Genomic DNA, 27,803 nt, shown 5'->3' with positions numbered 1-27,803 from the left:
AGTATATTAAGTAGGAGCAGTTAAACAGTAGAACTAGTAAAAAAGCACCATTTTTTACTAACAAACAGAAAGAGTCCAAATAGTTAAATTTTATACAATACTATATGTAACAGTATTACTTTATTTTTTAATTTTGCCCTCACTGCATCGTTCCTGTGAGAAAACGAAACAAGAAAGACTTTCTTGTGATATTTGTTTGGACTGAAGTCAGAGAGATACTAAAAAAAACAAAGTAGCTGGTATCATGCAATTCTCCTAATGCAAAACTTGACTAGTAGCCAAACAAGATCTAAATACCTTATGATTAATTCTGCCATTGCCAATTATGGAACTATTATAGCTTGGTTGTGTTAATATTTTTCTTAATTTGCTTGACTTCTGTGATCTTTTTCTCAGCGTGGTGTATCCAATGGGGCTGCCCATACCCTTCCTCTGGAGAGGACCCTTTATTCCAGTGTATTTCATGTGGTGGAAGGCTTTGCTTTAGTCATCCTTTGCAGCACAAGGCCCGCCACCAGGAGATTAGCTGTCAGTGTTCTCAGAGAAATAAGGGCCTTGTTCACACTTCTAGAAATTTCTAAGGTAAGAGTTGATGACCCATTCTTGTGGCTGCTTAATGAAACTGCTTTTGTCTTGACTTTGTTTGAGCTTTTTATGTTTTGCCTTTTGTCTTTTGTAGAGTGATGATGAGTTGGCTATAGATGTAATGGACAGACTAAGTGCTACTATCCTGGAGAGTTTCATACATCTCACTGGGGCTGACCAGGTAGGAGAGTTTTAACGTTTGGATGCAAGATGAGGTGTTCTGCAAAACTGTCCCATGCAAATTGTATATATTTTAAATGATAGCATCACTATGTTTGTGCTAACTTTATCAGCAAGTTATCACCTTAAAAAACCAAAAACTAACAAACCCAACAAAACAAGAAACTCAAAAAATTTGAGGAATGTTGTGAAGCTGACACTTTGTGCACTTTATGGTCAGTGGTGTCTTGTTATGACCACCATATACCATATATATCCTTAACTGTGTTTTCTCATCTTGCTCATAGATTACCATTTCTTTGAAGCAAAGACCACCACCTTTTTCTGCAGTGATACAGTGTCTTAATAAAGTCAATGTGTCCTTTATGCATGATGAAAACTATAATAACTATCCATAACAACAGAATTCTGTATTTATATATTTACCATTAACTCTTAAGTATCAAGGAAAAGCTCTTCTGATTTTAGGTTTAAGAAACAAGTTGGAGTTCAGTAGTAAGGCTTTTAGAGTCTGGAATCTTTTGGAATTATTAAATCCTAATGAGTGAAAGGGCCTTTTTCTAGAATTTATTGTTTCCTAATAGCCAGTTCCTTCCCAAACAGCATTTTTATATAACTGTCCATGCTAGGAATGTCTGTAAAAAAAACCCCATATATTAAGTAATGTGTTTTATCTATTCTAAATGTAGTTTTGACACTGATACTTTCTTAGGTTTTTAACAATGAAGACATTGTTACTTAATATACATAGATGTAAAATACTGCCTTGTTCTCTTTTTTTATGCACACAGACTACTTTACTGTACTGTCCCAGTTCAATAGATTTACAGACTCTGGCTGACTGGAATTCCTCCCCCATCAGCCACCAGTTTGATGTAGTCAGTCCATCACATATATGGATATTTGCACATGTGACTCAAGGTCAAGATCCATGGATCATAAGCCTCTCAAGTTTTATGAAACAGGAAAATCTCCCAAAACACTGCCCGACAGCTGTAAGCTATGCTTGGACGTTTGCTTATACCAGACTCCAACTTCTGTCTCCACAAGTGGATATAAAGTAAGTTAATTTCTGAAGTAAATAACAATATATTATATTGAGTATTCTTTCAAGATTTATCATTATTGCGGTGTCATCACGTTTCAGTGAGGTGGCGTATGGCCTGTTAATATTTTCTGTAGGTTTAATTCAGCTTTCTATAACAAAAAATTAAAGTAGTTCTGTCTGGAAAAATGTTACCTGCTGTAAAGATTAATTAATTCATGCCTTCAGTCATATTGTAGTTCAACAAATTTGACTATAAAAGCATACATTATTGATGTACAGCTGTATTCTGAACAATTTATTCAGTTTACGCCATGTTAATAATTTTGGAAGCAATGGCATGTACATAATTGAAAAATAAATTCAGTAGAAAAAAAGTGAAATCTGGTAAGCTTTATTTACTATACTGAGGTTTTTTTTTTTTACTATATGGAGTTTTTTGGTTTTTTTAAATAGCAGCCCTATCAATGCAAAGAAAGTGAATACTACTACAAGCAGTGACTCCTATATTGGGCTGTGGAGAAACTACCTGATTCTTTGCTGCAGTGCAGCATCTTCTTCAAACTCCTCCACCTCCACAGGCTCTGTGAGATGTTCCCCTCCTGAGACGCTGGCGTCTACTCCCGACAGCGGTTACAGCATTGATTCAAGAGTAGGTTCTTCTAAAGCTTACTGTAAATAAGTCTATATGTTATTGGAAGTGGAGACACCTGAGGCTTATAATAACTGTCATAATTCTCAGAAACTGGTGTAATTTGTCTGAAAACACGTTTTAGTATACATTTGTCTTTCATGTGTTTAGGATAATGTTTCAGTTTGCGTCTCCCAATCCGTGCTGTAGAGGCTTTTCTGCTTATGTTTTTTAAGGCAAAATCTAATCATGTCATAAAAACATTAACCCAATCTCAGTCTTATCCAGTGGTAATGAGGAAATGTTTACCATTGACTGGGGGTTTTTTTGCTGTCAGTTGGCTTGTGCAATTCTGAGCAAATAGCCTCTCACGTCAGTAACTGAAGCAGTGACATATTCAGGCATAATGTATCTTGTTACATTTTTCCCAATGACAGATAGTTTTCTGTCTGCCTTGCTTCATATCACCTGCAGATTTTTTCTTTTTGCTTGTTTGCTTCTTTTTGTTTTTCTCCTTTTTGGCTTCCTGTAGAAGGTACAGTAGAGGTAAAGATAACTCATGGAGTATGCAGCAGATTTTTGGCAGGAGCAGCCTATTCCACTTGTTTGTTGCCAGGATCCTTTCCCTAAATCTGAGGAACTGTAGACTGAAAGCTTTGTTCTGTTTGAGAGCTGCAGTGGAGTCTTAAGGAATTGCACACCAGAAGTGTTTCCTCTTCCTGAGGAGGGCAGATACACTAAAGATGCAAAGCATCTGTTTATCATGTTGAGGCATTCGTTGTGATCTGACATGGAATTATACATGGAATGGAAAAGTAGTTAAACTACTATTTCAGAAAGTCTTTTTCCATGTCAAATACCAAATATTTCATTTTTATAATTTTAAGTCACTGATACGTGTGAGAAGACTGTAAAATTATAGCACATGTTTTAATGTCACATCACCTGATTGTCTGGTAACTACATCATTCTGTTTTATTCTGGTTTTCTTCTTAGATCATTGGCATTCCATCCCCTTCCTCCTTGTTTAAGCACATAGTTCCAATGATGCGCTCTGAGAGCATGGAAATTACAGAATCCCTTGTGCTGGGACTTGGCAGGACCAACCCAGGAGCTTTTAGGTAACTGTTGTTTCATCTGGTTTTATGCTAATTGATTACAAAGCTGGGGAATCAGAGCTCAGAAAAAAAGTTTTGCTTTTTTTTCTTGCAAGAACTTTGTAAAAAGCTCTGAAAACTGATTACCATTGTCTTTTCCAGCATTAGTGGTGTGAAAAGGATTGTTGGAGGTTGAAATAATTTTATGTGGTCATGTCTGCATAAAGGAAAAGTTAGTTGAAATAGTAAAGGGCTGCCTTTTATTGATATTAAAGGTTGCCCTTATGTGAAAGAACAGGCCCTGTGGGCTATTAATGTCTGAAATTTTAATTATTAATAATGTTTGTATAAGAGTTATTAAACCCTCCTTAATGGTATTGCCAGTAAACATAGGTTTCTGAGTTCTTTATGTGTAGAAATTTCGGGATAACTGTATTCTAAAAAGAGATTTTTGGATCAGGCTGAAAAAAATACCAGTTACAACTGTTTTCTGACTAGTTCTGAAGCTTCGAAAATGTGTGGCACATCCCTCTCCCCCTTTTCATTTTTTTTTTTCTGAGTAAACTTCCTGTAACTTCATAACTAATATACCTTTCTCATAGGTTGTACTATGACAAGTCCATGTGGATTAGTTAGGGCACTGGTAACTGTGTTCTACTGTAGCAGAATTAAATCTCTGCCAAGCCACTTGTTCTGTCAGTTTCATACATCGTGTTCAACATAATTGGATTCAGCTCATAATCCAAGATTTTTGGTTACTCTATTGTGACAAGTCTTAATATAAACGTCGAATTCAAAATGGTCTATCTAGCCGTCGTGGCATTACTACCCCAACTGAAATTTGCTTTTCTTAGGATCCTAATGTACTGTACTGTCAGTGTGTATTACAAATCCACTGAGGTGAAAGGGCAGTTCTGTGCCAGGAAGCCATGAGTTTTAAAATGCATCTCCATGCCACTGTCTTCAACTGACAACTCTTTCTTTATGGAAGATGGATGAAGAGGGAGAACATCTGAGGGGACGAAAACTTCCTGAGAAGACCGGTGCTCAGCATCAGATGTTCTCTGACAGCACCAGCCTCTTAATAGAGTTATGAAGTTGTACCATGCTATAGCAATGGACTCCGCTTCTGCAGAAGAAATCAGGGATCACTAATACCCTTGGTGTTAAAGATTTGCTTCTTGTCTCCAGTCACTTGTGTCCCATAATAATAGCAGATGAGGAGCCAAAGGTGTATTTGAAACTGTAATGCCAAGTCCTCAGTGACAGTATTCGGTTTTAATCCTGTGATGATCTTCTAATTTTGTACTCTGTCTGACTTTACTCTCCTACCAGGAGTAAAGCAAGACTTTATCCCGTGACCCTGAAGATCTACTGAACAGTTGAAATTATAACTGTGCTCTAGAAGTCTAGAAAATGCTTTCAGAAAGGGTTTCACCAGAAATCCTTGTTTTCTAAATTTGAAACAATTAATTCAGCAAACTTTAGGAAAAAAAAAAAAAGTATGATTCTCATCAGTTTTCTGATTTCTGTGTTTTGTTTCTGATGACCAGCTTTTTTCCTCTTTCCAAAGTGTGTACTCCCACCAGATGCTAACTGTAGCCCATCCTTCACTGTTGCAGCTCTGTGCTGATTTGTTGTTTTGGTTTTGTTTTTTTAAGCACTGTTTGCTCCCACTTGGTATGTGGGAATTTTTTTCATTATAGATTATATGTATGTGCAGTCCACTTAAACTTGCTAGAATATTCTTTTTTGTTTTCTCTTACTGATCACATGAAATTGTCTAGGTTTCTCTTGCTCTCCATTGGAAGCTGACCCTTTACTATGTTTTAGCACAAACAACCTTCTTCAGATTCTTTTCTGTGTTTAAAAGAAAGTATAAAACATGCTTAAGTCTTGTAATTGAGCGCACTGCACAAGTTTGTGCAGCTTTCTGATCACCTGGACCTGTTCTCTTAAGGAAAAACTTTGAATGATGTAGCAGAGAAGTCAGTCATTTACCACAAAAAATTGAAGTGGTTTATGCTTTTGATATGTCCAAATTACAGTAGCACAGGAAGTAGAAAAATGTGTCACACTCCAATAAATCTAAAGTGGAGGTGGTAGTTACTTTAATGTCTGTTAACATAGTAAAACCTGTATGTTTTTACCTTAGTATTTTGTCTACGTATATCCATACTTTTGGGAGTCATAATGTTACCGAAATCTCAGAATGAAGAATTTATCAACACCAATGCGATGTAGATAAGCAAACACTTCTTTATTGATGGCCGGGTGCGTGAGTGAGTCTCCTCACGACCAACGCACACCAGGCTTCAAAATCATACACCTTATATAGAACTTATTCATACGTATTCATGCATAAACATAGTATTTCCCGAAAATCATTAACATACTCTCGCTTTGTATGTTAATTTCATAGCAGCTTTTGTTGTGCAACTACTAGTTTCATTAAAATATATTTCTTATTCCTCTATATTTCTATTAAAATGATTTTATAAAATAAAAAAAATAAAATAAACTTTTCAATACTTTCACATTATTTACATAGCAGTAGTTTCAGCATATTTTGGTGGTGGACTATTATCTTGGTGGAATGGTTGGTACTTCTCTCACGATCATGCGATTGACTGCAATTCTATTGATAAACTGTTTCTTCAAACAAGCATATACTAGCATGATCATCAGAAAGACAACCAGTAACAGAAACACAGTTTTGATTATAGATTGTATCCAAGAGCTTAGATTCCATCCCAATTTGTTAAAAATTTTCCCCAGCCAATCTTCTGACATATCTTCTCGAATTGATTCTGTTTCCTTTTCAGTTTTACCTAATAGGTCCAGATCATGTTCTACATCTTGAGTTACATTTGGAATGTGAATGCAGCAGTGGTCCAGTCTATCCTAGAGATATCCACATACTCGATGTTCTTTAAGTAAAAGCATATCTAATGCCATTCTATTTTGTAAAGTCATTCTGGAGGTCACCTGCAATTTCCTAAATCCCCTCTTGGTGACATTTGCTAACTTTTCTACCTGACCTTGTTAATTGATAAAGCCATTCTCTGTTTCTATATGAGGCTATAGGATTCAAAAGTGATTCAAGTGCTCAGCCAATTTTTACTCCTGTTGATGGTTCTTTCCAAGTATCATCATTTGTCTCAGACCTCTTGGTTAGTTTTAATTTTAAACTTTCCAAGGGTCCCTTAAACGGTGATTTCTTCCAAATCGGGCACAATTTTGGCATGCCTAAAGTAATTTGTTTCACCTTACCATCTAATGGTAAGGTTCCGTCACTTAACGTCCAAACTAAATGTCCTGGACTTTGAATAGTAGATTTTCTGCAACTAAACAGAGTTCCTCTTCTGGGTGTAAAAGTGCTAGTTAAATTGAGAGTATTCTTCAGACCTCAGCAAAAACAACCATATTTTAAAGCAGCGGCCAAAGGAGGAATTTGTTGAATTATTAAATCTGCATTGCTGATATCATACACTTTTTCATATTTCCACCATGGCACTGTTTTATTCTCCTTCTCTCTCAATGAAGTTGATTTATCATTGACTGAGGGTAAAACTACAAAAGCTTTTCCATCCCAAGTAAAACACCAAGGAGTTCTGGCCATGTACTGAAATTGAGAAAATATGGACATAGACCATATAGAGTCCCATTGTTCTACTGATTGTGTACCTTGGCCTGTTTTGTTACACTTCCATTCCATGATGTTTTTGCTCACATTGGTTTGAAGTTGTTCATCATAAGAACACCATCCCACAGTCTTATATCTCCCTATTTTGGTAAAAACATAATTTAACAATTTTTCACAATCAGCCCGACTACCTGGAGATTTCCACTGTTTTCTGATAACCCTTACTTGTTCATACCATTGAGTTACTGGCCTTTGTTCACAATAGGTGGTCTCATTTTTATGTTCCAGATTGGTCAGATTCATAGTTAAAATTCCCCACGGAATGGATTCACCTGCTGCAGTAACAAGCAGTAATCTGTGTAACATTCTGCAAGTTGGCAAATCCTTTAATCAATCCCAACATCGAATTTTCCTCAGCCATTTGTTTGGGAATGTCAATTACTTTTCTGTTTCTAGTTGTCTTTTGTTCCTATCCACCAAGTCAGTCCATGATCCTACCACCACTACCGACCAAAATAAAATCCAAAGAACAATCAAAACCTGATATGAAAAAATTAGACATGTTTCAGAGTCAGTTTTAAAGTCTCTGGATCACGGTTAGCAATCTTCCATGGAGTAGGTGCTTTCTTCACCCGAATATAATGTATCCAAGCATCTGATTCTGCAGTCTTGATAGTTGTATAAGTGGTTAACAGTATCTGGAAAGGTCCTCTCCAACGTTCCTGCAAAGGTTCAGAGGTCTAGGTCTTCACATAGACATAGTCCCCTGGTTGGAAATCATGCACTGAATTCTCCAGGGATAAAGGTCTATTCCAAATAACCGCACTCCGAATTGCAGCCAGAGTTTTCCCTAGAGAAAGCAAATAGTTATACACATCCTGTTTTCCTTTTATATGTATGTTTGGATTTGGTTCTGGAGACTCATATGGTTTTCCATATAATAATTCATAAGGACTTACTGAGGTTCCACTCTTGGCTGTACTCTGATTCATAATAATGCCAATGGAAGCGCTTGAGGCCATTTTAGATTAGTTTCTTGACAAATCTTACTTATTTGTCTTTTTAAAGTCTGATTCATCCTTTCTATCTTTCCACTAGATTGTGGCCTCCAGGACGCGTGTAATTACCAAGTAATACCCAATACTTTGCTAACACTTTGGACTACTTCAGCAAAAAAGTGTGGACCTCTATCAGAAGAAATTCCAATAGGAACTCCAAATCTTGGAATTATTTCTTGTAGTAACTACTTAACTACTTCTTTTGCTTGTGTGGTGCGACAGGGAAGGGCTTCTGGCCATCCTGTAAAAGTATCAACCCCCACAGGATGTACCGGTACCCATTTTGTCTAGGTAACTCTGAAAAATCTACTTGCCAATAATCTCCAGGTTCTGTACCAGATTTTAATCTACCCATTTGAACTCTTTTCTTCATCACTGGATTATTTTTCAAACATACTTCATATTTTGCAGTTATCATTTTAAGCTATTCCCAACATCTTAACTGATACTACTTTTTTCTGTAAAGAAGTTAGTAAGGCTTCCGCTCCCCAGTGACATTCCTGAAGTTTTGTTTGAATTACCTCTCTCATCAAAAGAGGTGGAATTGCTATTTGTCCATTAGGGGTTACCCACCATCCAGCTAGGTTTTTCTTAGCATTTAATAACTGACCTTATTTGTCATCTTGTTCTGAATATCTTGGCCTTTCCCTAGGAGGGGTTACTGTTTTGGAAGGAATTATTGCTATCTGTAATGTTTGTTTCTTTGCTACCTTTCTTGCCGTTTTATCAGCCAAATTATTCCCAGCAATTATTTTTGTGTTCCCAATTTGATGTGCCTTACAGTGCATGATTGCTACTTGATCTGGTTTCTGAACTGCTTGCAATAATTGTAAAATTTCCTTTTGATATTTAATGTTTGATCCTTGAGAGGACAATAGCCCTCTTTCTTTCCACAAAGCTCCATGGACATGCACTACCCCAAAGGCATATTTTGAATCTGTCCAGATATTTACTTTCTTTTCTTTACTTAATTCTAGGGCTTGAATCAAAGCAATAAGTTCCGCTTTCCGGGCCGATGTGGTATTCGCCAATGCTCCTGCTTCTATAACTGTAGTATCTGTTGTTACTGCATATCCAGTGTATCGGACTCCTTGCTCCATAAAGCTGCTTCCATCTGTATACAATTCCCAGTCTGGTCGCTCCAATGGTACATCCTTCAGATCTTCATGACTGGATTAAACATACTCGATGGTAGCCACACAGTTATGTTCCAGTTGTCCTTCTTCCTGTATGGAGCTTAAAAACACTGCAGGATTTACTAGGTTAGTTGTCTTTAGAATCACATCATCTTGTTCAGTCAGTACTACCTGGTACTTCATCATTCGGCTCGGAGACAGCCAATGTCCCCCCCTTTTTGTTCTAAGACAGTTATCACCATGTGCGGGACATAGACTGTTACTGTTCTTCCCAAGGTCAATTTTTGAGCTTCTTGTATGAGCATTACTGTTGCCACCACTGCTCAAAGGCAATTCGGCCACCCTTTACTCACTATGTCCAGTTGTTTGGAGAAGTATCTGACTGGTCTTTTCCAGCTTCCTATCTTCTGAGTTAACACGCCCAGTGCAAGGTGTTGCCTTTCATGAACAAACAACTGAAAATCTTTGGTTAAGTCTGGAAGTCCCAAAGCAGGTGCAGACATTAAGGCACACTTTAATTCTACAAAGACCTTTTGCTGTTGTGGGCCCCATACTAAGGGAGAATTCTTTTGGGCCTCATATAGCAGTTTAGCTGTTAGTCCATAGTTCATAATGCAAGGGTGACACCACCCAGTCATTCCTAAAAACGCTCTGAGTTCATGAATATTTTTCAGCTCAGGTATACTACAAATAGCTTCTTTGCGATCTTTTCCCAATTGTCGCTGCCCTTTTGAAATTTCAAAGCCCAGGTATATCACAGTCTGACAGGCTATTTGGGCCTTCTTCCTGGATACCTTACACCCATTTAGTCCCAGAAAATTCAGGAGGTCAATAGTCACCTGTATACAAGTAAATCTTTCTTCTGTAGCAATCAATATGTCATCCACATATTGTAGAAGTAAATGTCCAGGTCTTGGTTTGTCCTGTTTCCAGATCTCAAGTTCCTTTGCCAACTGATTTCCAAAAATAGTTGGACAATTTTTAAATCCTTGGGGTAATCTGGTCCATGTCAGCTGCATCTTTCGCCTGGTTTGTGGATTTTCCCATTCAAAAGCAGATAGTTTTCTGCTTTCCTTTTCCAAAGGTATACAAAAGAAAGCATCTTTCAAATCAAGCACTGTAAACCACTGATAAGTCTCCTTTAACGCTGTTAACAGCGTATAGGGATTTGCTACTACAGGATAAATATCCTTAACTATTTGATTCACTGCTCTCAAATCTTGTACTAACCTATATTCACCCGAGGGTTTTCTGACTGGTAAAATAGGAGTATTATACTCAGATTCACATTCTTCTAAAATGTTATACTCCAGAAATGTATTAATCAATTTCTTCAGTTCCTGCCTCACTTCTGGTTTGATTGGATATTGTTTAATTTTCACTGTCCCTGTACCTTCCTTCAAATCTATTTTAACAGGTAAATTTTAACGATTTACCAGGAATATCTGTTTCCCATTGTGTAGGGATCACTGCCAAATCCACCTCCGGTGGAATTTCCTGCTCCTTTACTTTTTCTTGTATCATCAGGATTTCTCCGGTTTTTGACTCAGGTATTTTCAAGAAAAGTTCTCCTTCTTCAAAAACAATTTGTGCATTCAATTTGGATAACAAATCCCTTCCTAACAAGGGTATCGGACATTCTGGTACATACAAGAATTCATGTGTAATTATGTTATTTCCAAATTTCAAATCCAGGGGTTGTAGAAATGGCCTGTTCTCTTCTTTCCCTATTGCTCCTATTATATTGGCTGGTTTTGTTCCAGTTTTTCCTTTACAGGTATTTAATACTGAAAAATGTCGCTCCTGTATCCACTAAAAGTTTAACTTCTTTTTCTCCCAGCTTAATTATAACCAGAGGTTCAGCTGGGTTCCCCTCCGGTCCCCTTCAATCATCTAAAACCATTACCTTGGCCATGTCTTGATAAGCATTCCTATTTTTAGGACAATCCCAATCCCTTTTCCAATGTCCTTCCTCCCTACACAAAGCACACTGATTTATTCCTAGGGAGGTATTAAATTTCCGATTGCCACAGTTCATACAACCTCCCCTTCCATTAAATCCTCATCCTCTGCCTCTTTCTCTATCTGCCATCCTTGTCACTACGGCCAATAATCTACTTTCCCTAATTTTTCTTTCCTCTTTTTCTCTCTGGTTATATATTTTTCCATGCTACCTCCAGCATTTTATTCAAACTCCTTGAATCCTCTCCCTCAGGTTTCTGGAGTTTCTTCCTTATATCTGGTGCCAATTGTCCCATAAAAATCAAAGCCAATTGTATCTGAGCTGTCTCTGTTTCCACTCTCAAATCGGTGTATTTCCTGGCAGTTTCCTTTAGTCTCTCCGGAAATGCTGAGGGAGATTCATTTTTATCTTGCCTTACTTCATACAACTTGACCAATTCAGAGATTTAGGCATAGCATGTTCAACTCCATATAAAATCCATTTCTGATACCGACTCAGTCTTTCTCTATGTGCCACATTATTTGGGTCCCACTGCAGATCCCCAGATGGAAAATTCTGCTCTATTGTTCTACCTGTTATTCCATTCAACACAGCCACCTCTGCCTGTGCTTCGCCAGTTTTCAATACCATCTGCTTCTCTGTATCATCTAACAAATTATCCAGGATCACCTGTAAATCATTCCCGTCTGGATTCTGCGTTCTGATTATAGTATCTACTACTCTGCCCACTCTCTCAGGATCTTCTCTATAAATTCCTGCTGCCTGTTTCCATGCCATCAAATCCATAACTGAAAAAGGTACTTTCACATATACTGGCCCATCACTACCAACTCCCTGTCGCAGGGGAGCTATTGTTTGTGTCTGCTGTCAAGTCCTCCGTGAAACAGGAGTATGAATTACAATCTCAGGTAATCTCTCCTCCACATCTTCTATTCCACTGCTATCTGGTTGACCCACCTGTTCTCATGCCCTATATTCTCGACCCTGATTCCTTTCTCTTCTAGGAGAGGATATATCTGATTCTGGTCCTTCATCAATTTTGGAAGCAATTCTCTTCTTCAAACAATCTTTCCCAATCTCACAAGTTGAACAACACGTTTTCACTTTCTTATTATCAGCAGTTATAGGCATTACCAGATTATCTCCAATAGTTAACTTACATTCATCCTGCCAATCCTTTCTTTGTCTTAAGTAAAAGAACAAAACCACATACGGCATTTCACTTCATTTCCCCTGTCTTTTACAGAACAGCATTAACTGCAGAATAGTGTTATAATTCAGTGTCCCATTCATGGGCCACTTTTCCTGATCATCCAATATATACAAAGGCCACCAATTATTACAATCCTCAATCATCTGTCTCTTTCACAGAACATCGTGTAAATCTCCCCAATGTGCCAATAAACATCCCAATGGAGAATTTTTTGGAATTTTGTCATTTGCAGCAAGTTTACCCATATTTTTACTTTTAAACAACTGTGTTAACTTGGATGCCATAGTATAATCACTTTACAGTACAATACACAATCACTCAAATCTGTCACTCCGATCCGTGGATTCGAACTCCACACTCACTTCGTGTTCTATTGCACGTCTCTCCTTTACAGCCACACTCACACTTTTCCACAACTGTTATCTTAAATAAAGGTATATAACACAATATTATACACTTCTTAATTGCTACTCCGTATACAATCAAAGAAATAAACAATTTCACAAAATAACACATGAAATACTTCTAACTTTTTGTTAGAGGTGCTACCTTAGAGAACACTATAGCATATAGGTTCTCTTGTCTCCGCTGTTGTCCAGCCCTGCAATAGCTTTCGCTTATGTCTTACGGGCAGACGCCTAGGCTTCCACTTCCACAAGGATCCTTTAGTCCAACCCTGCACAGCTTTCACCACGACTGACAGGCAGACTTACTCAGTGGGACTTGAACCCACTGGTGGGACTCTAACCCACTCACTGTAGAGGGACTCTAACCCACTATTGTGGGACTCTAACCCACTTACTCTAGTGCACTTATTATAGTGGGACTCTAACCCACTTACTACAATTTACAATGAAGAAGTGTCTTACCAAAATCCAGGGAACGTCGCAAAGAGCCTTACGGATCGGGGATCGATGGGTATCCCCGAGAAATCCTTGGTGCCGGCTGGAACCGATCAGGTCCCCGACTCCTCCGGTCTCCTTCAGCGAGGTCCCATCTGGGTCGCCAAAACTGTTACCAAAATCTCAGAATGAAGAACTTATCAACACCAATGCGATGTAGATAAGCAGACACTTCTTTGTTGACAGCGGGGTGCGTGAGTGAGTCTCCTCATGATCAATGCACACCAGGCTTCAAAATTACACACCTTATATAGAACTTATTCATACTTATTCATTAAGTATTCATGCATAAACATAGTATTTCCTGAAAATCATTAACATACTCTCGCTTTGTATGTTAATTAGCTTATCAGTCCTTCGCGCTTGCGGAAATTCTTCCAAGAATTGTGGGCAGGGGTCTTTGGGAGGAAGGCCGTAGGTCTTCCTCATGGCGTACTTCTCACCCTTTGCCTGGAACAGGATGGTCTTGCAAGTTTGCAGTGTTCTTACCGGTCTGAGCTAATTTATGTCTTTGTCGACCATCTGTTTCTTCTTCTTGTTTCTTTTAGTCGCTCCCTCTAGATAACTTATAAACAGGCCCCTTGTTAGAGAAAGTTAGAGAAACAGATCCCTTCTTTCATTAGTTATTTCATTAATTATTTCTTTCAAACTATATGGTTACATGACCTAATTACTATACCTACATTCTTTGAGTAAATATATTTACACTTAACTTATTGTCCCTATTCCATGCAATTTCTTCATATCAATTATTAAAGTTCACGATTTCTTGGCAGGTAACTACGAGTTGTTTCATTCAGTTGCTCTCACTTACCAATTCTTTTGGCCTTGGTACAGGGCTGTACAGAGGATTTCATAGCAGCTTTTGTTGTGCAGCTACTAGTTTCATTAAAGTATATTTCTTATTCCTCTGTATTTCTATTAAAATGATTTTATAAAATCAAATAAAGTTAATAAATTCTAACTATTAGCAAGTCTGTAACAATAAGACAGTCTTAGTTTGGTAGAAGGCCCTTGAGTAGTAATAAAGATTGTGGAGCTTCAGAACAAACAGGGAATGTAACCACAATGTCAAAGCATGTTGTTCAGTTTTCACAGAGACCAGCTATGCCAGCGTGTTGGGGTTTTTTTGGTCTTCTAATAGTATCATTTATACCATAAGGCCCTGTTAAATCTGAATATTAAGATAAATTAAAATCACCTGTGATAGAAATATGCCTTAATACTTGGTGAATGCAAATTTAGCGGTAGTTATTGAGAAATCCATTTGGTAGTCTGTCTTTAAATTAAGAAAATAATCTTTCTAGGAAACATCTCTCTTAAATGCTCATTTATTCAGAATGCTACAGGTAAAGAAGGGAGAACTGAGGTTGTTTTAACTTACATTGTAATGCTAGTTGCTGTGTTGCTGTAAAACATCTTTCACTGAAATGTTAATTTAATCATTGTTTTTATCCTTTTAATTCTTTTATTTTAATTCAGGGAACTAATAGAAGAATTACATCCTATAATTAAGGAAGCACTTGAAAGAAGGCCAGAGGTAATTAGATATTTTCCACTATGTTTAGTACACAGTTTGAACTATCTTCTCACAAATGGTAGTAAAGAAACTTTAGTTATGTTCTTTAGTTTCTGCACCTAAAAACTGTCAGTATACCAGATAAAAATGTGACATCTTACCTTTTTAAATTATTGTGAGGTGTTTACATTAAAGAGCTTTGTGTTTGTTTTGAGCTCTTTGTTATTCCTGTATTAAAGAGGCTTTGTTTCAAATGATGAAAAAATTACTGTAACCTTTTCCACGCACCTTTAATTCCTTTTATCTAAACATAGGCAGTTGTTACTTTCGTTATATTATCAGTAACATGCCTACAATTAGTAGTACCTAAGAGAGAACTGAGCTCTACTGTCTACCAATTTTGTTGCATGTGTTTTTTTTTTTATTTTTAATGAAAAAGGCTGTTAAGCCTACCTACTGACTGCTCTAACTAAAAATGTTCTGATCAAGAACATGTTTTACAGCAAGGTTTAGAAGCCTCAGTAGGTATTCATAGAAAAAATAACCTCTGCAGATACAAATTCAGAGATGGTTACTTCATATCTTTTATGGTAACTGTCATACTCTTACTAGTAACAAATTTGTAACTAAATGCAGATGATGGGAAGGAATATCATCTCTGTTTCAAAATCTTACCAGGCTGTATCTTTTTTGTCAGTCTTGCGTGCAAATCATAGAATAGTTTGGGTTGGAAGGGCTCTTTAAAGAGGCTATCTGGACATCTTCAGCCAGGTCAGGTTGCTCAGAGCCCCTTCCAGCCTGACTGTGAATGTTTCCAGGGATGGGGCATCTACCACCCCTCTGGGCAACCTATTCTAGTATTTCACCACCCTCACTGTAAAAAATTAGTTCCTTATATCCATCTGAATCTTGGCTTCTTTAGTTTAGAAACATTACCCCTTGTCGTATCGCAGCAAGCCCTGCTAAGAAGTTTGTAACCATCTTTCTTATAAGCCCTTTTTAAGAACTGAAGGGTCTCCCTGGAGCTTTCTCTTCTCCAGGCTGAACAACCCCAACTCTCTCAGCCTTTGCTCGTAGGAGGGATGTTCCATCCCTCTGCTCATTTTTGTGGCCCTTCTCTGGACCCACTCTGACAGGTCCATGTCATTCTTATGTTGGGGGCCCCAGAACTGGATGCAGTACTCCAGGTGGGGTCTATCAGAGCACAGTAGAGAGGCAGCACCACCTTCCCCAAAATATGTAGGAAGATTGACGTTTGTACTTTGTTGGTTTTATATGTTGCACTTTTTGAGAGGAGACTGATAAAACCCATTATTTTGATAATACGTGCAGTAACAAACCTAGTGTATCTTGGAGTTGCAACAGGGAAAAATTTTGTTCATTGTCTGGTTTATTAAAATTGCTGGCAGTTTTTGTAACTCATCTTAAAAGATTGGCACTCCTGATAATTGATGCCAGTTGTAGTACAGATATAATGATGCTTTTTATACACTATGCTGGTTTTACACTTAGTTTTTCCTATGCTTCATTCTAATTTTGTTTCCTCTTGTTGAATAGAACATGAAGCGGCGCAGGCGTCGAGATATTTTACGAGTACAACTAGTACGAATATTTGAACTGTTGGCAGATGCTGGTGTCATTAGTCACAGGTAGGGGCAGTACTGACAAGGTGTTGTTTATGCTTCTGAATTAAGTCATTAGTATTCTTATGACCCAGTATAACAAGCATGCAAAATTCTTCAGTAAGTTTTAGGATACTACTGAATAAATAGATATGGTTTTATAAAACTTGGAACTTTGCTGGCTTTCTAATCCCTTCATCCCCTTCTTTGTCACTGTGGTCTGCATTTTATTTAAAATGCTGCTATTCTGTTCCCTGGGATATTGCTTTGAACAGGCAATGCGTCATGTTCCTTCTTGTTTGTGTGTTTTCGAACATTGCACCAGTTAAGCAAATAAAAAACCCTCAAGTTACAGCTATTCTACAATCAGTCTGGAATTCTTCCTCATCCAGAGTCCTGGTACTAGTCAGCATACCCTATGCAGAGAGGGCTGCTGCTCATTGATATTAGTCCTTTTTCTATCTGAGGGAGGAAGAATGTTAACTGGATTAGGGGTTGGGGATTTTTTCCCCCTCTGTTTACCCTACTTGTGTAGGGACACTTTGAAAGAAGACTTAAAATTCTGGCATATGTTTTACAAGTCTCTTACAAATTTTTTTTCTGTGCAGATGGAATTGTCTAAGAGCAAGTTGGTTAGGAGATGGTTAGGCAAGCTCCTGCCATTTTATTAGGCAACGATACTTAAACATTTGTCAACTTTAGCAACATAATCAGTGTGAAATTCTCAATCTTTAGGTAAGCTACTACAGTGCTGCCTCAGAAGCATTGCTAAAATGCCTTCCTTTTGGCATGCTGACTTTTGAGATGGCAGCAGTTAAAATCATACTCTCCCTCTTATCTTTGAAGGTACTCACTGGTGTTTAACTAGTGTATATAAAATATCTCCTAAGTACAGCCCGCACCCTTGAACCTTGTCAGCTTTCCTCTCTGAGGCCAGCCTGACTCTGTGGTCAAAAGTAGCAAACTTCATCTTGTCTCTGGTGTGCGAGGCATGGTTTTTAGTTGCCTTCAGTACAAATGTGGAAAGATGATGGAGGGAACTGAGAGGAAAGGAGTCACCCTTCTAACAACTGTTTTTCAAAGGAGGGCAGTTTTGTATCATATGCGGTCTTTAATCTCCTTATGTAGTTTAGTGCAGATGTCTAGTCAGATGCTAAAGCAATGGAGATGGGAAGTGAATATATAAAATGAATAAATTGCTTTCATCTGCCTAATAGTCAATAGCATGTCATGAAATACTGAACATCTTGACCGACTCCCAAAAATCAGTTTCTAATATAGATGTGTATAGTCAAGCAGTAGTAATTTTTCTCTGGTTTACGAATTGCATGGGGTTTTTAGGGGGGAGGGGTTCGGGGTTTTTTCATTATTATTTTTAACACTTTCCCCCAGTATAAGAACCAATTCTGTGCAACTGAAGATGAGTGACTTCTGATAATGGGGCTTGATTATTAGGTTCCTTTCACTGGAGCTTTTTATTTAACACTGAAATAGAAGCTGGTTGACGGAATTACTTTGCATTAAATTTTTGCAGTGATGAGATTGTAGAGGTTTTTTAAAAGAAAGAAAAAAGGATTGTTTTCAAAAATTGTTGTTGTATGTATCATATTTTATTTTTAAGTGCAAGTGGTGGCCTTGATAATGAAACACATTCCCTCAACAACACTCTACTTGAATATGTCGATCTAACAAGACAACTCTTAGAAGCAGAAAATGAAAAGGATTCTGATACATTGAAAGATATCCGATGCCATTTTAGTGCCTTAGTGGCAAATATCATTCAAAATGTTCCAGGTATGTGAAAATGCTTTAGTAACTTCTGATGACTGTGTTTAATATGCAGTGCATTTTAAAAAACAAAAATAAACAAACAAAAACTTAAAAAATCCATTTTTTCTCTGAAGTTTCAGAATACTTTCATAAAAATAATTTATGCCATCAGTTTTGGATGTAACTTTAGCAGAATGAGTTTATGATTTTTTAAGAGAGATTTCTGGTACTGTTTGGAAATGTACGAGTAATTTTCTTACTTGGCAACAGTCTGGTTGGCAGTGCATTTAAATTCTCTAGACTAAGAAATAGTTCATTCTTTTACACTGTGGCATTAAACAGGACAACAGTAAACCTACATCCAGCTATTATGATGTGGAAATATGTCTTTACATTGATTTTTCTTACATTCATTGTTTAGGTCTGTTTATGTTCTATGTACTTTATTTCAAAGATTGACAGGAGGAGTGTGTCTAACTGTGCTGTTTCTTACAGTACACCAGAGAAGAAGTGTCTTTCCGCAGCAGAGTCTACGCCACAGTCTATTTATGTTGTTCAGTCATTGGGCAGGTCCTTTTAGTATCATGTTTACTCCCTTGGACAGATACAGTGATAGGAACATGCGAATAAACAGACACCAATACTGTGCATTAAAGGTATTTTAGCACTTTCTGAATTTTGGAAATAGATTATGTTGACTTTTCTAATGCAAATTTAACATTTGGGCTTTTTGGATGTAGTTTTCACATCCTTATTACCATTCGTGATTTAGCTCTTTTTCTCTTCTGCTTACATGTGTATTTATGACAGTTTGGCTTTTTTCCATACTGTAGACTATTGCACTTGCTATAGGAATTTCTTATTATATTCTTATAAACATATACTTCCCATAGCTTTACTTCTCAGTTGTCTAAGAAGCACTTTCATGTAAAAATACATTCACAATCAAACTGACATATTAACTCTTAAATATATCAGCACTTCAGTATTGGCAGTTCCTTGTATTTGGAAGTTGAGAAAAATAGGATTTATTAATTTTTTAAAGAAGATATTAAACTGTTATTTATTAGCCTTTGTCTTCTCCCTTGACTGAATAGAAGCTAGTTTTCTGATATTTTAATGGACTTGGTCAAAGCCCTTCCTGTGCCTGAGTTACTAAAATGTAGTGTTTTTCAATTACTTTCCAAAGGCTATGTCTGCTGTACTGTGTTGTGGCCCTGTTGCAGACAATGTCGGACTCTCATCTGATGGCTATTTATACAAGTGGCTGGATAATATTTTGGATTCACAAGATAAAAAGGTAATACAGGCAATGTCAACGTTGTTTTGCAACTGTCGGTGCCTTCAACATATGCTTTAATGAGTTTTGTAGTCAGATTGGCCTAAATGCTTTCGAGTGGCTTAAGCTCAAAGCTGTTTTAATAGTGCATATATTTGCCCTGTCCTCAGTATGTGTATTCACCCTGTTGAGGAAGGCAGTCCCCAGTCGCAGTCTAAGAACAGACAGAATGGAAGAGGAAAGGGCAAGGAGTGAAACACTGTGGATAGTTTATAAACTAATCAGCTAGGCTAAGTTGTAGTAATAAGCAGATTTTTTTAGGTGTTTGAAGGAGGCAAGATTTTGAACGTGAGCTGTTGTAAGACTGTAGAGTCCATTGGGGGTCCTGCAGAACTTAGGAAGACCAAGCTTTACCTCTAAAGAGTAAGGCAAGCTTTAGATTTAAAAGATAGGGACTCCATTGCACAAATACTATGACTACATGAAAATACAGCTCCAGTGGGCTACTCTTGATTCAAGAGAACGTGCAAGCTTCCACACAGATCTATCCCTTGTATCCCATTGGAATTCCTGCATGTGTTTTAAGTGCTCTTCTGTATCTGATGCTTTCAGGACAGTGTTCATCTTGTAGTAAGGCAAGTGAAAACAGTAAATATCTCAAGGTAGCCTTGAAACTGAGGAAAAAAGTCAACAGAGCTATCTAGCTGTTTGCTTCAATAATTTATGACTGTGTGCGCAAGTTGAACATGAAATGGTTTGATAGAATTACCTGTTGTTGTTTTAAGCTGCAGTCTCACTGTTTTCAGATGGAACAAATCTTGTGTATTGAAGTTGTGGGTTGGGTTTTTTTAATTATTAAAAATCTATGTCCCTATTTGATGTAGTTTTTATAAGTTGGCCTTTTTTTCTCTATTTATAAATACATATTGGTTCTTTTCTGGAATACAGGTTCACCAGCTAGGCTGTGAGGCAGTCATGCTGCTCTTGGAGCTCAACCCGGACCAGAGTAACCTCATGTACTGGGCTGTAGACCGGTGTTACACAGGTTCCAAACGGGTAGCAGCTGGCTGTTTTAAAGCCATAGCCAGTGTGTTCCAAAACAGGTACTACAGCATTTTTCAAAACTTTAGATTTTAATTTTCAAGGTGTGCTTTCATGGAGAACTGTGGTTTTTCCTCCCCCAAAGAGGAAAAGATCACCCCTGTTTTTGTGTGTTACTAGAGAAACTTTTCAAAATATTTTATTATCCCATACCATATGCCCTGTAAAGTAAACTTTAATAAATTCAAATTTTAAAAAGCTGAATGCAGTATTACTTATTTCACACCTGCAATTTTACCCTAGGGATTACCAGTGTGATACAGTGACCCTCCTGAATCTGATACTATTTAAAGCAGCTGATTCTACTAGGGCTATCTATGAAGTTGCTATGCAACTATTACAGGTTTGTAAGCTAATTTTGATTAATATTTTTTCTTTTAAAATATAATTGTTCTGTGCATTAAAAAAAACAATAATTCTGTTATTATTTAGTTGTTCCTCCAGTAATGAAATGCAATGTGTGTGTGTATATATTTTTTTTTCTTCTCTATTTTAGTACATAGTTAGGCCAGATCCTTACCTGGCACAAATAGACTTCAGTGGAAGTGTATCTGTTTCCATGAACTAAGCATTCAAGACATGTATTTTCTTAATATCTACTTTTTCAAGAGACAAAACCTAAATCAAGACTCTGGTGGCTTGGCACTGAAACAGAGTGATATATAGCTCCATTTGTCCAAAAGCAACTCAGAAAGAAGCACGTTGCTTCCGGTCCCTTTATTCTGTCTGCTGGGGTGACAGCCAGGTTTTTTATTTTTGCATTAATAACAAACATTTTTTCACCTCTGTGGATAGTGCAAATCTAGTTAGCTACTTAATTTAGTTTTGTATATTCCTTTCTGAGGTCGTTTACAGGTAAGCTTAATCTTACAGGCAGCATTAGTGTTTAAAAATAAATAAATAAATAGACGCTGCGTGTGCCTCAGACCACAAATCTTGGAGATTTTTTCAAAAGTTTTTGTTGTCAGCTAAATTCAACAGTAAAGTCCCCACTGAAGTCACACTCCTGTTGTTATGTCAGCACTCACAGCACTCTCCCTTTCAGCCCCATCTTTCTTCTCAAATGAACACCACTGCTTAAGATCAGCCTAAACTGACTTTTAAAGTATCAAACTGCTTTAGCCTCCTGCTGCATCTCTGTCACATCAAAGATTACAGAGATGATGTGACATCTCTGTCACATCAAAGATTACAAAGACTGCTTCTATCCGTGTCATCCATAGATGACCAGAAATGGATATTGTTTGGAAAGACAAGTGTTCAGTAGTATTTCACATTTTGTTTTAGAGAAATTCATGTTTAAGATGGTGTTTTGTGAAAGCAGATTTCTGAAATTTATTGATGGGAAACTCATCAAGTGGAGTGACTGTTAGCTAACCTTCTGTGAAATTGCCACAGTTTTGGTGAATACTGTAGATGTATGGAGATCTGAGTAGATAAGAAATATTAAGTAAGAGTAGTGAAGTTTTCCACTGTAGCTCTACTTAGCTTCAAATTCTGAACATTACTGTTGTAGATCTTGGAACCAAAGATGTTCCGTTATGCTCACAAACTGGAAGTTCAGCGGATGGATGGGGTTTTGGGTCAGCCTTCTCCTTTACCACATGTGTATTCTGTGTCATATTATCAACTGTCAGAAGAATTAGCAAGGACTTATCCTGAACTAACACTTGCTATCTTCTCAGGTATGGTTTTAAAACAAAACAAAAACCTCATTGGGTCAAAAGCATTGTAGAAAATATGTAATTCTTATTTTTCAATAATTAATTTATATGTAAATCACTAAAATCAGGACAAGGTAACAACATAATGAATGGAGAAAATGGAATTTACTGAGTGACAATTTTTGTTTACTAGTATTTAAAATGTATTCAAGAGGAATCAATATGAATCAAAGATACTTTTACTGATTTTCTAATAACCATGAAAAATCATGTTAGAGAAATAATTTGCAGCTATTGTTAAAAATTTTCTTTCTGTTGTTCTTTCTAGTGTTTTCTTATTTACCCTAGATTGCTTTAAAATATTATTCCATAGCATTTTTAAACAATTGCAGATTAATAATCTCTCACATTAATTAAAAAAAACTAGGACTAGTACGAGGAAGAGAAAATGGTTAAGTGCTTTTGTGCCAAAGTTGGTACATTTTTACATGCTCTAGGTTTTCAGTTCCCCCCTGCAATTAGAGGAATATATGTGTATGCATATACTAAATATGGTTTCGTCAGCACTGTTTGTCAGCAGTGTCTTCTGTTAGCTCTGCTGAAGGCTGCGGCCTTTATAAATGGCTCTAGTCAGCTAAACAAAAAAATTATGTCTGTATCAGCATTACTTTATTTGTATCAGTATGGACTACTGGGCTCATTGGTGGTTGTTATTACCAAAACAGTTCTCATTATTGATTCACAATTCATCCATGTACCTAACTTTTGAATGACAGAAGTAAGTCAGAGAATCCAAACAGCTCATCCAGCTGGGAGACAGGTGATGCTGCATTATCTGCTGCCGTGGATGAACAATATTGAGTTGGTAGATTTGAAACCTTTGCCAACCATTCGTCGGCAAGAGGAAGATGAAGAAGATTCTTTGAAAGACAGAGAAATAATGGTGAACAGTAGACGATGGCTACGAGGAGAAGGCTGGGGATCGCCACAGGCTACAGCTATGGTTCTGAACAATCTGATGTACATGACTGCAAAGGTAAAACTAGTTAAGTGCTCCATCTCATTCCAGTGGATTGTTTTGTAGGGCACAAGATAATACTGCTCAGAGGTACTGTGTTACCAAACTTTCAAGAGTTACTGCTCATATTTGTTGAGTTGCTTATGTATACCCAAACTATACCATTTAGTTTTGAGGTAGTATGAGGAATATGTAACATGTAAAATAAACGTTACAGTATTGTTATATATAGTAACAGTATATAACTTGTTTTGCAATATAGATGTCTAGCTGGATAGATAATCCCAAGTTGCCTGTATACCTGTGATCTCAAAGTGGAGTTTTGGAACCAGTCTTGTTGCCAGAGTCTGACAGGCCCTCCTCCTTCTTATGACAGCTACTTCAAACAGAGAAAAAGTATTGCTCCCGTGCAGTGCTCCTGCCAATTATTGATATCTTTGATTCCTACTGATGAGAGATCATGTTTTAAATCACAAATTAACTTACAAATTAACAATAAACTACTCCTGGCAGCCTGTGGTCCATGGAATTTTAGTCAGGATTGTCAGCAACTGGGATAATGGATCTCTGCTAAATTTAGAGATATTTTGGTTTTATATGTAAATAAATATATAACGATAGAATTAAAATAATATTAAATATTTGTATACTTATGTAATCTATTATAATATATTAGCTATAAATACAATATACAATATGTACAAATATTGTTAGAGATATATTTATGTATTTATAGCTGTAAGAAGAAGGTATTTCCGGAATGTGTTTATAAAAATTGAATATATGTGAAAGTTTCATTCTGGAATGTTAAAAAGGCAACAGCTCCTTACAGGATTTATGTCTCCTTCTTCTAGAGCCTGTCCCACTCAATACAGATCACTTTCAAATACAATGTTTTCTGCTGGAGTTTTCAGGAGAGATATTTATTTTGTTTTCTAGTATGGTGATGAAGTGGCTTGGTCAGAGATAGAAAATGTCTGGACTACTTTAGCAGATAGCTGGCCAAAGAATCTGAAAATAATTTTGCACTTCTTGATCAGTATCTGTGGAGTGAACAGTGAACCCAGCCTTTTGCCTTATGTGAGTATGTGTATGTCTCTCCTTAGACCTATTGTTGTTTTAAAAATTAATTGTGTGTCTAGCAGCAGAGGTGACCAAACAAAAAATGTGAGGTAGGATTTCTAGTATCAAAATCTCTAACCCAATATTTTATGACCACCGAATACTATGAACAAATCAAATTCAGTTCTTTTGTTTAAGTTACTTTGGACATCTGTGTCAAAATTTCAGTATCAGTTTCAGTTAAACTGGGCATTCATGGAATGGGCTTGAGAAAGGAAGTAAACCCAAAAGAATATTGCACCTTAAAGATAGCTGAGGCTTCCTGAAGACAACTTGCTGACTCTTGCAGTTTTCTCAAGATGGTAAATCTGAAACAGTCTGGTAGCCATCCTATCAGTTGAGAGTTGTCAAAATTCAGGGTATACTAGGTGGACCATAGACCTCATTTATGAAGTAAATCATAAAACATGGAAAAGACTTGCTAAAATGTCTATATCTGTTTTAGCATTTTTTTGTTCCTTTGTCATAAAAAGGTAACTAAGAGTTTGATTGCTAAATTTAGAGTAATTTTATTAGAAGTATACTGAACAACTCATTAGATACAAATCTACTGCAGTGGCTGGTCTCTGTTCATTAGGAAGAGATAAGATAGTTCCGTGAGTAATATTTTCAATAGAAAATTATTATAGGATTTGCTAATCAAAAAAACTAGAAATGAAGTAAACAATCGGGACCTAAAATATTATGAAGTTCTTACTAAGGACAGCTTAAGTTCTTCATGGATTGGCAGAAGTTTTCATTGCAGATCAGGAAATCTAGCTTAATGTTGCAGCCCAAAGCCTTTGCATGTATGGTTTGAACAAGGTGATAAGGTAATTCCGTGAGTCAAACACCCTGGATCACTTGCTTACTGTTCAGCTCTGAGTTCTATCAAAAGGATGGAAATGAATCATTGAGCAGTAATGACTCAAGAAAATGTCAGAATAAAAAATTTGAACTCACTGGTATCTATAGAGTAATCACTGACTAGCAGCCATCTGCTGCTGCTTAGGAGTGACCAGGATTATTTTGCTGAAGTAAGGTGTAGTGAAGAATCCTTAATTACTATATGTTGAATGAAATATTGATATAGTTGTGTGTTTATTCTTACCAGAGCATATTAAGGCCTCAGGGAATTAAATATTTTCCCCATGATATAATTTAGGATAGTCCTAAAAAGCAGACAGATAATATAGTAAAATAAAGCACCCGTCATGCCATGTAGGGATAGTGTGATTATTCTCACGTGACCAAGTATTAAAACAAAAAAAATCTCCACCTCAGGTCCCCTCAAAACTAATTCTGTTTTTTATCAAAGCCGATGTGAGAGCACTGCAGAATAGCATGAAGGAAAATATGATACCTGCTGGAAAAGAAATGGTGTAGAACACAGCTGTGAAGTATCAAAAAGAAATTATATCAGAATACATTCTCTCCAGTGTTGACCTTGGGTGATGCTAAAACCTTTGTAAGAAAACATTTTGCTTCTTAAATAACTGCCAGTGAACTCCGGAGACTTACTTTTCTTAATCTTGTGATATGTTTCTGATGCTTGCTACTATTGACAGCTGTAAAAGCCATTTTGTTTTCTTAGAACTAGAGTAAGTCTCATGTATCCTCACTGCAGTGCAGGTAGATACTGATTCTAACAAGTTGTGGTATTCAAATCTCTGATTTTCCTTTTTAAATTAATGTGTTTTTTTTTAAATCAACTCACTGCAATAAGAATTTTATTTTATGTACAGGTTATTTGATATATATTTATATTTTATATACATATATACTTTTTTTGATGGCAGGTAAAGAAAGTTATTGTTTATTTGGGTAGAGATAAAACAATGCAACTACTAGAAGAGCTGGTGAGTGAGCTTCAACTTACAGATCCTGTCAGTTCAGGAGTCACCCATATGGATAATCCACCGTACTACCGCATTACTTCCAGTTACAAAATCCCCTCTGTCACTTCAGGTGAGAATGTATTAAACTTTTATTATTGTCAATGATAAATGTTCTATTATCAATCAGTTACAATAATGGAGTTCATCTGTAAACATTCAATAGCAGTACAATGTTGTGTTTCTAAAAATAAATCAAGATTAAAAGTTTGTTTTACAAAATCTGCAGGTTTTGGTGTACCCAAATGTCTTATTAAAGAACACATAACAGGTTCACAAGGAACACAGGTTTGTATTAATATGTGTTAGACTTTGTTCAGATCTTGCACTGTTTACCCTCACTATATCACTTTTATGTCATAATTCAGTCAAACAACTGGCAAGATTTATGTAATTTGAAATCTGTATAAATTACATTTTAAGTTCTGTTATAGACACAAGCTGCATCCATAGGTATTTATTCAAGATGATTTAAGTACACTTACTTAGGAGAATTTATTTAGAAGTACTTAACAATTAATTATAGATCAGTCATCAAAAAAACCTGACTGAAAATATAATAAGTGTCCACCTCATGATTCAGTCCAAGAACATGCTGAGAAATGTGGGGAAAAGCTGTCTGGTTTTGGTGAAGCATCTTTCAAAGTGAGCCGCAACAGGTGTGGATAGGAGGGTATCTAAGGTAGCACTTAGCTTTTGTGCTGCAAAGCTGTCAGTGTTATGAAGCAGCCTTGACCTATCACGTAGGGGTTATCTGGATCACAAGGTGGATGCATTGGCACTTGTTCGTTAAAGTGTTTTAGAAGTATGAAAAACAATTATGGGGCCCTTGTACTGCAGTGCAGTTGAGAGTAGCAAAATCTGTGGGGCGGGTACAAAATTAATTCCAATTGTGCTCATTCAGTCAGTGTAATGCTTGCAGTTTTCTCTTAAAAAGAAGTTGGTACAAACTTGACTCTGCAGGCTGTTAGATTTTAATCCCTAACCTGTCTGTGGTTTGAATTAACTGCATACCGAAGTCCAACTAAGTTTTACAGATTACTATGAGACATAGAAAACCGAAAAGAAAGGTCTTTAGATCCAGCTTCAAAAGCAAGCCTTTCTATTTAATTTGTGTTGAAAATTCAGAGATTCCTGGAACGGATTATTTTGATTTTTTTTTCCAGTTAGTGGAATTATGGTAATATCTCAGAATCTTTTAGTCTAACCACTTTTTTATTATTTTTTTTTCTTATATGTATTTCTGTGGCTCAGTTTGTATTTGTGCCAGTTGCTGTAGTGTAAACCTGGTTAGGGCTCTTGGCATGGACACGTAAACAAGGGTCATCATGTATTGCTTAAGACTGCTATTCTTTTTTATTGATCAATCTTTTTCTTT

The 27,803-nt window shown here is 36.8% G+C and overlaps 1 protein-coding gene across 11 annotated transcripts in view; it reads left to right on the top strand.

Moving 5' to 3' along the window:
• The window catches only part of FRYL (FRY like transcription coactivator), a 185,766-nt gene that overhangs the window by 108,665 nt on the left and 49,298 nt on the right, over positions 1–27,803 (top strand). For all 11 annotated transcript variants that reach the window (XM_055796392.1, XM_055796391.1, XM_027779323.2 and 8 more), the window contains 16 exons: positions 397–582; positions 680–766; positions 1,557–1,825; positions 2,267–2,462; positions 3,438–3,562; positions 14,939–14,996; positions 16,533–16,624; positions 18,219–18,391; positions 18,863–19,023; positions 19,557–19,667; positions 20,595–20,749; positions 20,991–21,090; positions 22,264–22,432; positions 23,188–23,447; positions 24,369–24,509; positions 26,330–26,498. In XM_055796392.1, the coding sequence (XP_055652367.1) occupies positions 397–582; positions 680–766; positions 1,557–1,825; positions 2,267–2,462; positions 3,438–3,562; positions 14,939–14,996; positions 16,533–16,624; positions 18,219–18,391; positions 18,863–19,023; positions 19,557–19,667; positions 20,595–20,749; positions 20,991–21,090; positions 22,264–22,432; positions 23,188–23,447; positions 24,369–24,509; positions 26,330–26,498 (2,452 nt within the window). The remainder of the gene's footprint in view (positions 1–396; positions 583–679; positions 767–1,556; positions 1,826–2,266; positions 2,463–3,437; positions 3,563–14,938; positions 14,997–16,532; positions 16,625–18,218; positions 18,392–18,862; positions 19,024–19,556; positions 19,668–20,594; positions 20,750–20,990; positions 21,091–22,263; positions 22,433–23,187; positions 23,448–24,368; positions 24,510–26,329; positions 26,499–27,803) is intronic.

Source organism: Falco peregrinus, chromosome 2 (assembly GCF_023634155.1).
Source record: "Falco peregrinus isolate bFalPer1 chromosome 2, bFalPer1.pri, whole genome shotgun sequence".
Taxonomy (NCBI): domain Eukaryota; kingdom Metazoa; phylum Chordata; class Aves; order Falconiformes; family Falconidae; genus Falco; species Falco peregrinus.
Note: the sequence above shows the minus strand (reverse complement) of the source record. Positions and strands in the feature narration are given on the sequence as shown.